This window comes from Mytilus galloprovincialis, chromosome 9 (assembly GCF_965363235.1).
Source record: "Mytilus galloprovincialis chromosome 9, xbMytGall1.hap1.1, whole genome shotgun sequence".
NCBI lineage: Eukaryota > Metazoa > Mollusca > Bivalvia > Mytilida > Mytilidae > Mytilus > Mytilus galloprovincialis.
The window spans coordinates 82,994,877-83,008,202 of record NC_134846.1 but is presented as its reverse complement, the minus strand read 5'-3'; the positions used below and the strand labels follow the sequence as shown (position 1 = coordinate 83,008,202).

The 13,326-nt window shown below is 31.4% G+C and overlaps 1 protein-coding gene across 10 annotated transcripts; it reads right to left on the bottom strand.

Moving 5' to 3' along the window:
• Positions 1 to 1,011: 1,011 nt before the first annotated feature.
• LOC143046167 (heterogeneous nuclear ribonucleoprotein A/B-like) lies at positions 1,012 to 12,319 on the bottom strand. Of its 10 annotated transcripts, none has more exons than XM_076219198.1 (10): positions 12,085 to 12,319; positions 9,298 to 9,338; positions 8,685 to 8,812; positions 8,140 to 8,295; positions 7,604 to 7,735; positions 6,093 to 6,189; positions 5,278 to 5,433; positions 3,863 to 3,901; positions 2,376 to 2,484; positions 1,012 to 1,268 (listed from the first exon to the last, which is right to left on the bottom strand). In XM_076219198.1, exons 1-9 carry the CDS (start codon positions 12,231 to 12,233, stop codon positions 2,402 to 2,404), a joined length of 981 nt encoding a protein of 326 aa, XP_076075313.1. In that variant the 5' UTR covers positions 12,234 to 12,319; the 3' UTR covers positions 1,012 to 1,268; positions 2,376 to 2,401. The 10 variants fall into 10 exon arrangements, with proteins under 10 accessions (XP_076075313.1, XP_076075314.1, XP_076075315.1 ...); XM_076219199.1 differs by having other exon boundaries at positions 2,390 to 2,484; XM_076219200.1 differs by having other exon boundaries at positions 2,425 to 2,484.
• Positions 12,320 to 13,326: the final 1,007 nt, after the last annotated feature.

Here is a 13,326-nt window from a genome sequence, read left to right as displayed (position 1 = left end):
GTCCGACAGCTAAACCTTGCATTCATTTCATATACTAAATAAAGTTGATCCATTGCTTACAAAACAGTGTCCACGGATCCATGAATTGAGGTCTAGTTCAGGAAAACCTGTACAACACAATAAGAGCTTGCAAGGATCCCATATTCCAAATATAGCAAGTTTTATCAAGCAGTCCCTGTACCATGAAATTAAGTCGAGGATAATCAACATACAAGAAATTAAGTACCAAGATATTTTACCTTCTTAAGTAGAGCTTTGTAAAAATACTTTCAAGCCATTGATGATGCATTTTGCTACTGTCTTCCGTTGCCACAGGGACAATTATGACAAGATTTACAATACAAGAACCTTATTCATACATTGTTAGTCAAAATAAACTTATCACAGATGAATTGCTTTTTTGTAATTTCGATAATGCAAGTATTGAAAATAAAATAGCAACACTTTAACATTAAAACTGTTCCCTCGAAACAAACTTAAACACAAGCTAATACATGAAACTAAGCAAAAAAGTCAATAGAGTATAACTTAGGGCAAATAACCTCCATGGTAATGAGATGACATTAATAATATAACTATACCAAATATCTTTAACTTGCCACTAGTGGTTCACCATTAACTAGACAATCACAAACTAATACATTGTTGTCGCTGCCGCTGGAAACAGCATATCCATGTCTTAGCTTTTTGACTTGTCAAGTGAGACAAAAAGGGTTGGAACTTTCCAACTTGTTCTTTCTGTTTTGATTCTTGCAATGGTCAATCAATGCAACAAGAATCAGCAGACAACTGTTACCAAGTGAGTGACAGACCTCTAGTGTCTTTAGAAATGCAAGCTTGTTAACAGATAAACATGACAAAATGAACACAACAGCAACCCAAATTGACAATCAACAAACTCTGGTCTAGGCTAAATGCCAATTTTCATTTCTGAACATTTTTAGATGTGCAGGGGACTAAGTGGATTTGGTCAAGTTTTTTTTTAAAGATATGTATCAAGTGAAGCCAAAGTACAAAAAGTAATATTTAATATTTTCAATTTTCCCTGACCAGGGACATTTATTCAAATTACAATATTTACACTATGTATTTTAAACTCTTGCTTTCTTGACAAGAGTAAACAGTTTTTTTTTTAAAACAAAGCAAAAGTTAAAAATCACATAGTTGTGTATACAACATTTTTTGTTAAAAAAGTTGACATGTCCATGATCGATGATATTCCATTGATTGATTGATGAGGGATGAGGATGAATCGATGAATTACCATTCTGTAAATAGAAATTAAATTTGTTCAAATTAAAATGTTCATACATTACCTTCAAGATCAACTGTTTCAGAAGTAGCTGCAAGTACTATCAAGAATAAATAACATCTGTTTTATATCATATCAAGGTCTTATTTGTGATTTTTGTAAATTTTCCCCAGAACATCAGAAAAGTTAAAAAGTTGTAAAATTTTTCACCAGTCCATCAATTAACCAGCAGAAATATTCTACATGCAGCTAAAATCTAGAACAAGTCGCACAACATTTTTTAGATTTTTTGTTCTGTAGCTCACTTTTTACAAGTGTTTAATTTCCTGATGCACTAGTTCTGAAATTGTCCTATAGCTTTTATTTTTCAATATTCAATTGAAATTTTAGTCATCTTTGACACTTTCTGGTTTCTGTGTTTTAGTTCTCATTGTTCTCTTCATTTTTTTGGGTATGCGTTTCATGTTCTTGTACAATGCATTTTATAAACTGAATGTGTCCACAAACAGATTGAAGGCAAATTTGAATATGAAACTGAAACAAACATGATTTTCTGTTTCTTGAGGTTAGTCTGCATCTATTTTTTTTTTATATACATGAACTTGCTGATATCAGCATTACTCCATGAAAATGCATAACACCTCCACCACAATTGCCTTTTTTCTTACATTCTTTTCTTAAAAATATATAATTAATTATCTTGTGATAAAACCGTATCTAGCTATGTGCTTTATTTAGTTTTGCTGGCTATGCACACCTTTCATTTATACAGTGTTTTACACTGTTGTAAAATAACCCAGAATTCATTAAATAAAAAATTTGCCAACAAACCTGATAAAGCACACATCCAAATATGGTGGTAAACATAACATAATCACCGAAGAAGAGGCTTACAGAATCACATGTTAGTTTAACAGTAAATTTTGGAATACATTTCAAAAATGACAGAAAATTATATAGATTATACAATCAAAACATCTAAAATCTCTAGAAAACGTTCATCTAACAAAGGTGCTTGTTAATTTCTACCATCTGCATTTTCTAACTACGAATGGTTAGAAAATAAAACTTTTATAAAAAGGTGCACACTTTGTTAGAAGTATGAGAAATGAAAATACTTTACATTAAAAATGAGACCTATAAATTTCTTCATCGGTTGTATGGATGATAACCTCCTCCTCCGCCTCCTCGTGCACCTTTCTGTTGTTTACCATATTGACTTGTCTGTTGGCCTACAAAATATACATATGCTTAATCTTTTCTGCACTATTTTACCAGCTATCTCCTCCATTGGTATCCCAGTAAATGAGTTCATATACTATCAAATTCTTCTTATTGAACCTTACTAAAAATCTACCTGTGATTTCCAACAACTACATTGATGCATCCATAACAGCTTAAATTTTTAAGCTTTTTAGTTTTTATTCTTGTATTCTGCCAGTCTGTATACCTTCAGAAGTCTGCTGTGTAACTAAAATGAACTTGGAACAACCCTAATACATTTTACTTACTATGATGAATAAATGACTGAAATGAGTCAGTTCTTAACACAAACCCCTTCAAAATGCTCAAAATTTGTTACTTCTTTTTCCCCTTATAAATTAATTCAATTCAATCCTCTACTTGTGTGCATTATTGCCAAGTCTCATCATCTTACTGGTGTTGCCAGCATGCCACATTTGAAATACAAGACCATTGGTAGATCCAAGCAAGAATGAGCTATAAGGTGTAATATACAACTGAAGGAAGCAGGTTTTAAATTGTCCATGTGTATTTATTCTGAAAGCACAACTCTTAAATTTCAGTTTACTTTGAATTCCTTTAAATTAAGAACTTTACATTCATTTACCTTTGAATTTCATGAAATATCCCCCCCCCCCCCCAAAAAAAAAACCAACCCTGAATAATTTTGAAAACTCAGATGGCCCCATAATATGCATTTAATTGTATCTAAGGAATCAGTTAAAAGATATAAATAAAAGTTGCTCAGTTAATAAACATGCAAATAAAAGCTAACCCATATGTTACAAAGTCGTCTGAAATAATTTATTATATATATGTTATCATTTTACAAAAAAATAACAAAAGACAAACAAGGTATATTCAAGTTTATTTAACACTTCTTTTAAAGACAACCTTAATCACAGACAGGTTTTCTTTTAAATAAAAGCTAAGAAAGTTTGACAGCCTATGTCAACTCTACTATCAGAAGAAACGCGCGTCAATATGAGACATGTGACCCCTTTCTCTTTGAACATGTGGACAGAAAATGCAATTCCTCTTTCTTGAATAAACTAACTTCAATCTGTAACCCATGCAACTACATACAATCAGGTCACTACTAGTTACTGACACACTGAACAAGTTTAGACAACTGCTTTTTTGTCTTAATTATGTACAACACTGAATTTGACATCTTTATTGTATAACGTCCCACTTTAATAATGAAATGAACAAGAGAAAATACAAAGTTAAATTGCAGAAGAAACTTGAAAATGTTGTCCACCATTGAACCCTTGTAAGATTTTAAGCTACTCTCGAGTGTTAGCATCACACATCCTCTACAGGAACATTAAACCAAATAAAGCAATGTGAACTGCAGCAACCTACCTTGATCATATCCCCAACTTCCATTGCCATAATCGTAGCCTACAAAAAGATGAGGATGCATCAAACCAAAGACTAGTCAAATTTGATGATGCCCCATATTTTTGGGCTCCAATATCGGTTACTCATACAAATGAACAACTCTGTAATTCAGTGTGATCTTGCTTATCACATTTTTTGTATTTCATTGCATTATTTGTTTTGTTTGTGTGTCCCTATTTCAAACTTAGTAATTGCTTAGGTACCATATTCTGAAAATATTTTGTTTTTGTCCAATTTCTAATGCAAACATTGAGATTTTTTAACATTTTATATAATTCATCTAATTAAACCAAAACTTGAGTGAATATTTATATCAGATAGTTAACCTTGAAATTAATTATATTATGCATTAGGACAGTGTGACAAGTGTATATTTTTCATCAATATGTTACCTATTCAATTCTAGAACAGTGTCAGAATATGATATAAAAGCAATAAAAGATAAGTGTAAATATTACACAAGATTTTACCTCACAAGAAATCAACAGACTTGTACCATTGTGAGGCCACAAGTTTTGTAAAAATGTTATATAATGTCAATTCCCAATAAAATAAATCAATGATAAAATCCTTTACAAACATTGTGTATAAATATCATATCCAAAAACTATTATGTTCAATTTGATACAGCTAAAGATTTCAAAACCCTTTTCAGATAAAATTTAAAAAAACAAAACAAGAACCTTGAAAATGTAAATGCTCTAGTTCTAAACCCCTTATACTTTTGGAATAGTTTTCAGTCTGATGATAGATATTCTTAGGAATTTTTTACTTGCATACACTTATTCTAATTAGTCATTCCCTGCTCACAATATTTTTGATTTCAACAAGTTAGGACAAGAATTCTTAAAATAATACAGCTCATATATTTATGCAGTTACAAAATATAATTAATGTAACCAAACTATCAAATCTGAAAGAAGTTAACAATTTTGATAACAGGTTAGTTTATTTCTGCATATTTGTCATTAACTTCAGTAGGTTTCTTTGATCAATATAAAATGATGAAAAGGTCATCTCATCAAAACCTAGATGAAATTATGTCAAATAAACAAGGTCACAATAATTAAGACTTCCATCCTAAATTATATTTTATCCAATGAAGAGAACTTCGAGTTCTTTTGAAATATTGATCTGCCAACAAAAAAGTGTTTAAGACTGCCAAGTATAAAGCAAAGCTGACACACTAACACCATTCAGATTATTTTTAATATCATTACATAGTTATTGATTTTGGATTATTTTAAGATAAAAGCAGATTTTTTATTGGAAAGAAACTTGACAAGCAGGAGGATGAAAGTCATACATTCATTATGACCTTAACAATAAAACAAACAAAAAACTGTAAATTTATTATGATTTTGTCTGAATCTTACCTCCATAACCCCCATATCCACCATAATAACTCTGGTCATATCCTCCCCATCCGTATCCGTAATTATTGTAGTAATTGCTGTCATAATTACCATATCCACCATAATTGTAGGCAGGGTAAGCACCTCCTTGGTTTCCATAGTAACCTTGGTTGTACCCTGCAATTTACCCATTCATCATTCATAATGTTAAAATGCAGAAATTCAATACAATGTGATGTTTTGTTTTTGTCATGGTGTGTGCATTATCCAATTTAAGAGTATTCCTTACAGGCACGATGAAGATAAGTTAAAAACATTTATTAAGCAGAAAACAAATCAATACTAGCAAAAACATAAAGCTAATAATTGCAAAATTTCTTTGTTTTCAAGGTATATTTTGTTGCATTCATACTGAGAATTGTTTGAAGTTTATTATAAAACATACTAAATAAGAATGCTAATCGTTTTGTCAAAATTGCATGAAGATGAATGTTTGGTAATGGGTACATACCACTTTATCAACCTTAATCATACAATTAATTATCAAGATAAGTCCTAGGATGTAGTTAACCATTTATTAATAGATTGAAACCACTGAAAAAAAGGTTGTGAATTACCACAAGTTTGAAACAAAATTAGGCACCTAACTATTCTAGTGTTGTAATTTTAAAGGAAAATTATAATCTTAATGCACCATAAAGTCCTCATATTCTATTCCCCTAGAAAAGCCTCACAATGAACTTGGGCAAACAATTTCTAATTGAGATAAGATTTATTTGTTGGTGATGGCTACAAAGAACAATTGGACCCATTTCTTCATTAATTTTGACACCAACCTCCTCCACGACCCCTACCTCCTCTTCCTCCATCAAAGAACCCACCACGTCCTCCTCGTTTGCTTTGATTTGTGGGTGTGGCTTTCTTTACATCAAACTACAAATTTGAAAAACACACTTTACTATATAAATCTTAACCTGATTTTCATATTCTATAAACACTTTAGTTTTTACCATTTACAAGGGTATTCTTTACTCAGTCTGAGAAGTTCCATAGTAGTAATTACACTTTACAACACCTGTTAAAAGCAAAAAAAGAGCAAGAACTTGTTAAATCATTAACAAAAATGTAAATAAACTTGATCAAAGTGATCTGTTACATTAATCTAGTAAGATTGTTTACACTTTTGTTTGCAGAGCTTGAACAGTTTTTCTTTCATATGGTTTGATACCTGCCCTCAACTGTTTCGGCTCCTTTGCATCCACTCAAATCCTGCATCCCGCTGGAAGTGGAACAAAAGGAGGGTCAGACATAGTCATCATAGTAATAATAACATTTTTTCCCAGCACTTTAGCCAACAACCACTGTTATTTTTATCTTTTCTTGTTAACTGTTAAGTATCTATATATGAATATATATTTCTAGCAAGGTTTGTACTTCTCATGTGAAAGCGTCTTTAACCTTACAATTCAATATCAGTAAATGTTCCAATAAATGTTCACTGACAGAAATCATAAATAAAACAATACTTTAGCTGAAAATTGAAAAGACTGAAAAATAGAATTTGTTAAAACAGTAAAAAATCATTAAATGTATCCAGATCTAAACAGACATCAAGATGCATTAAACGAAAATGCAGTGTATTCACTAATGATGCATACAGACCTATTTATGATCAATGAATGGGAAACATATCTGGAAGACCTCAGGTTAAACTTGCAAAACAAGTAGTCCAAATCCAGAGGATTGTAAACTTCCTGTGGGCCTGTGAAAATTGTTTTACAAAAAAATCTGTAAAATTGGGTGTGGGTTTATGGTCAAAAAGTTTACTGAAGGATGTGAATAGCCATATAATAGAGAAAAATTAACATGAAATAAAATCTCAATTTACTTTCTATCCGAGAATAACAAGAAGATACAAGCAAACTTCTATACAAATTGCATGTATTGAATGCTGCTTTTTAATATGTTGCTCATGCTCATCTTGATTTTGCAGATTAACTAAAAATCATTGAAAAAACATTACTGATCGACAACTTGTTGGGCTATGTACTATAAAATAAAATTTCTCTCTCAACAGGACTGTATAAACTGATGTGTAAAAATTTCTTTTCTGGACAACTTTAAATTCAAAACAAAAGGAAACTGTTGGCAAATTTGTCTTTTTTAAATTCAAATTTTTTGATTTTCAAAAATCGGTGTTGAATGGTTTGGGAACAAGAAGCAACCACTAAATTCATTGAGATTTGTGAATAAGGAAAATATAATTTAAAACTTAAAAATATTGCATCATTTGTGAATCCACTGCATTATTTGGAGCAATTTTATGGCAGCACAGAATCCAACATACCTCTTGAGAGCCCATTTTATGTGCTGTTTCATTTAATACTTTCTCTACAGCCTTTTCAGAATCAAATTCAACAAACACAAAGCCTCGTCTTTGGTCCTTTTGTTTATCAAATGGCAATTCCACTTTCTCTACCTATAAATACATTTCATAACACTTATAATACCCAACATATACAAAAGAATGTTTATAGTTTTGATAGATCTTAAACAAAATATAAAACAAGTTTAAATTGTTACTGCTTTGGGTCTATTTTTCAGACATGTGCACACCACTAATAATTATTGTGAGAACATTTGGTCTTTTTACAAGAACATTTGATCAATCTGATTTTAATTTCTAGAATAAATTTCACTTCTTTCTCAAATTGAAGATAGTTATCCACAGCCATTATTCATAAAAACAAACTTCATGTGCACTTCTAAATGTTAAGAGAATGGAGGTTTTTTGAAATTCACTACCCAAAATCCCCCCCCCCCCATATGTAAATGAAATAAAATCTCTTGAAAAAAAGACAAAATATTTCACCAAGAGCTTACCTTTCCAAATTTGGAGAAATATTCTTTAATTTCACTTTCTTCTGTGCTTGGATCACATTTTCCAACAAATATTTTCTTTACCACTTCTCTTCTTGGATTTGCTTTTTTTGGGTCTATTGTTCTTCCATTTAATTTGTGTTCTTTCTCTTCTAAAACCTAAACAAATAAATGCCATTTAATATCTAAGCAAGGACAAATCTTTCAAGTATATTGTAACTATTTACTAATAATCTTGAGATGAACACGGTATAAAAATCATTGGAACAACCAACAGCTCTTCCTTATTTTGGAAAATGAAATTTTAAGTATAAAATAGTTCTGTACATACACTCGCCATAACTATATATTAAAGCTTCATATTTCTATTTCAAAAAAATGTTATTTATACTTTTTTTCTCTGGTTTAAATACAGATCAAATACTCTGTAAATATTCTCATGTTTAACAAGTCTTTGCTTTATAATGGAATTATACTAATTGTCAAAGAATGTTTATATTCAATCACTTTCAAATATTCATGTTCAAAAATATTATTGAAACACGTACCTTGTCCACTACAGATGCTAATTTAAATACAACAAAACCAAATCCTCTTGATCTTTTTGTTTCAATTTCTGTCTTTAATGTGCAGTTTTCTACTTCTCCATATTTACAAAAATAGTCTTTCAGATCCTCTGAAAAAATATTTAGGACAATGACATTATGAAGAAGAACATTTGTTGAAAAAGCTAGAAAATTGTGCAGAAAATAAAATTCAATACTAAAAATAGTGAAGACTACCAGTAAAGCTATTTCATGCGGATTAATCAGTCAATATTTTTTATTTTTTTCTTGCTACCAAAATAGGATGGCAGGCACTATTATTGGCACCCTTTTCTCCACATCAAAACTAACAAGACAACAGTAATAAAATATTTAATAGACCAATAAAGGGCAATACAAATTGTGTGTCCTTGTACAAGTCTAAAAGATGATTTTTTTCCAAATAGTTATAAAACAAATGGAGGCGGACTTAATAGAATTATTTACATTTTAGATTCTATTTGATAAATGCAACTTTCCATTGAATAACTGTTATGACAGAAGATCAAAGTTTCACTAAAAAGACATTTAAAAGGTCTACTGTGTACATATTTTTTTTTAACATAATTGTACTTACTTTGTGTAGTTTCCCAGCTCAGATTACCAACAAACAATTTTCTGAAAGAGATGAAATCAGATGTAATAACGAAGTTCCAATGTCACCAATTTGATGTACAAAATAAATCGATGACGACGATACCAATGTGATACCAATATACGACCAAAAAATTTGTAATTTTTGCGGTCGTATAAAAAAATTCTTCTGTCTCTATAACACATATATTCACTATTTACATTTGCCTTTTCCAATTTTTTTTTTAAATTGTGCAATATCGACAGAAAGCAGTGCCCATTCAAAACAGGGGATCACTGACAATTTTCTTGCGCTTATTTTGTACTTGTCAGACATCCGTACATATATACACTTTCGTGTGCCTTACTATGATCAACATTTCCGAGTCCAGATAATCCACTTTTTCCAACATACACAATGCATTCTACTTTCAATCTCTGAAAGGATGCCAGAAGTTTGACATCTTAAAATATTTCAACCAATCAATATTGATTTCCATTCACTAAGATCTTGTTCATACCCAAGATCCTAGTGACCAGAAATCAACATTGTTTGGTTGTTAGGGTATGGGTAGGTAGGTCAATTATTTTTATTTTATTCCTTGATACGGTTTTCTATATTGAATTTGTACAAAATTCAACAAGTAAGGCTCAAGTCAAGAAAAGTGGGGTATTTCCTGTATTCCAATTCAGTGAACACCCCAGTTTTCTGGTGTTGAAAAAAACAGTATACAGGGACCTCCTTATTTTCCTGTTCATTTAATGTAATGAAATCTTCAAAAGCACACATTCTACTTGTGATAACAATGCTTAATAATAGCAAGTGTTTTTTTTAAGTCAAAAAATCAAGCTTTATTTCAAGTCTAATTTGATGCATAACTCGCAACAAAACAATTTCTTTGTTCACCAATTCATACCTTGATCATCAATTATGAGATGACAAAAAGATAAATGTATGTTAATCACTTGGGAATTAATATTCAATGAATAAAAATTTTCAATACAAGTGAACATAATTCAGTTATGTTCAGTTACATCTGCAGGATCATGCAGCTTGATTCAATCGATTCCTAAACAAAGATTTGTATGTTTTTTTCAATTCTAGAAGAAACAAGGCTTCACTTTATATTCATGTTTTGTATTTCCTAAAATACTTTCACAAGTATTTACGAATTCTACAGATGCAGTTATATAGACAATAACTGTTTAGTGTCTTTAAATATCAGCTGTATTTGTACGAGGCTAGGAAACAAGGTGTATGCGAGCTTTTAGCGAGCTACTACACCTGTTTCGAGCTGAGTACAAATACAGCTGATATTTAAAGACACTAAACAGTTATTGTCTTTATCCTGCAATTAATTCTGTAAATTGTTTGTGTTTTAAAAGACACAAAAACTAACATATTTAGTATTTTTTTTTAGATTTGTAATCCTTTGAGGCCCGCGTAGTAATATCCTAATCACACATTACGCTGAAGACGAGTTCGCAAAAAAAAAAGAATCTCGAATGGTCAACAATAATACATCGCTCAAGGTGAATAATTATCTATTTTAACATCACAACTACTTTCAACAGTAAAAACAAATAACAAAACATTGTCAAATTTGAAACAGAAGTGTACGAGTTGTCCTACGCTTCAGACTTAAAATTCAATAAACATGCATGCTGAAATTGACATGGTTGATTTTGTAACACAATCATACACATTCAAGTTTTGAAATCGACAATTGTCATCATCATTAGAATGCAACTGGAATACACATTCTGAGGTCACACAGGTTCAAACAATACTGAGTCCGGCAGAAGGCGGAGCTTTAAAGCGATTATCTGTATAGTATACAGATACAGCATAGCGATATCTGTAGGGCTGTATCTGTATAGTAGGACACCCAATTGCAGGATAAAAAGTTAAAACGTGCCCTTTTGAAATTTTCATGCAATGTTTACAGGTAACTTCTTATCACTTGTGACATTAGCACGTCAAAAATCCGTTTAAGTAACAATGTTGGTCTAGTCTTCTCAGTACCTATTCGTTTGAAAACCTGGTAACGGGCTACAATGGGTAGTGACAGGCTTTGTATGCTCCATGTGCATAGGAATGACACAGTTGACAAAGAACGTGTGTTGAAGCTTTTCGATAGTACAGGTCACAGAAGAATCAAGAAAGTTTTGGTCGACCAACAGAGATGAACTGTAATATTGAATTTTGTTTTGTTACTTACTATGCTAGCTAATAAAAAAAAAACGCATTTCTACAGCTACGGTTCCGCAGCTAATAAATACATTGACCTCTCCCAAAGTAATGCTGAAATAAACTTTTTCCGTTTCACAATGTTTCAGACACCCAAAACCCCCTTAAAAAAAAAGTTGCCACGCTCAGCTTGGCGATTTTTTTTTAAATATGATATACAATTTAAACAATATAAAATCTATTGAGAAATCATCTTGAAATGGGTTTTTCTGCTTCATAATTTAGGATCATAATAACTGGACCAATACAGCCTTGTTTTAACTTTAGAATTTCAAACAAACCGGTATATAATCTCATCTTCAAGCAATTGTTACGTATCAATATAAATCTGTATAAATATGTATTCTGTATGACGTCACATGTGTAAACTTGCGTGAATTTTCACCGAAGTATTTGAATAAAACTTCGACATTAGGTTTTGTCTCTTGATTCATGAAACATTAATTTTGAAAGACTATCGATGAACAGTGGCAGATAAAAGACGTGAACCTAGTTTATTACATACAAAATGTTTAAAGAACAATGCGGCGGCTTTTTTACCTGTCGTCTTCATCTTCAGGATTTCCTCCTTCGGCCTGATCTCCACCTCCAGATTCGTCTCCTTCCATTGGTTCTACTGCGTTTTCTGTGAACTCCTCGCCATTTTGTTGTTCAATCTGCTCAGCTACAGGAGTTTCTTCTTCTGCCATTTTTAAAATTGTTCTTTCTTTACACAGGACGACTTCTTCGCACAAAGGACTCCAACAAAATGGCTGCACCAAAGCGTGGTCGGCTGAAATATTGACTTCTGATTGGTCAATAGAAAATTGTATCAATGCACATATTTATTTCATTTTTATTTTTCAATTCCTTCTAAAAAAAAAACAATGCTAGTATTTTATAAGAAAATTATAGTTTCCATTTAATTATATGATTCTTCTATTTTAATAATATTTAAAATGTTGATCTCCGGTGATTTCCGGAAAAAAACGAGCCAGTATATTTTCGCCCTACATCTTATCGTCCCTACGAAATCACATACAGACTATATCTTTGACCTTATAAGATAAGTATTATGTCCCAAAGCCTTGACTCCATAGAAATCAGCACTTCGAAACTATGTTATTTTGGCACTAAGGTCTGAATTTAAAAGGATAACAAGACACTTCGACACTAAGACAAATCGACATAGAGACAATTCGGCACAAAGGAAATTCGGCACAGAGACATTTCGACACACAGACAATTCGACAATGACACTTTACGACAAAAAGACAATTCGGCACCTAATACGAAACAAAATAGACACCATCTAGCCCATTTCGTGACCAAGACAATTCGACAATTTTAAAACTAAAATAAAATATGCAATACTAAATTTGATGTTGTCTAATTAAATATCATTTGATTAAATCACAATTGATTGAAAAAAATGTTAATGGTTTGAAAGCTAATAAATGAAATAAACACAAGATTTGTGTTATCTTCATGAGATGCGGCCGATTTGTCTTGATGCCGAATTGTCTAGAATTCCGTTAAAACTACTTATTTGGGCTCTTCATTCGAAAAAATATTTTATTTTTGATTCGGCATAGCATAAAACATACTAACATGAGCGCCAGTGATCTTTTTACCGAATACAAACCGTATACAAAACAAAGTAAAACAAAGCATCATTTACAAAGCCAAGCAACAATCATTTTTTATCTTCAGATTTCTGTAGTCGGGATTCTACTTCGTCAAAATTATCTCCCCATAACGCCAGTTCATTTTCACAATCGTAGAAATGGAAGCCATTGTAGG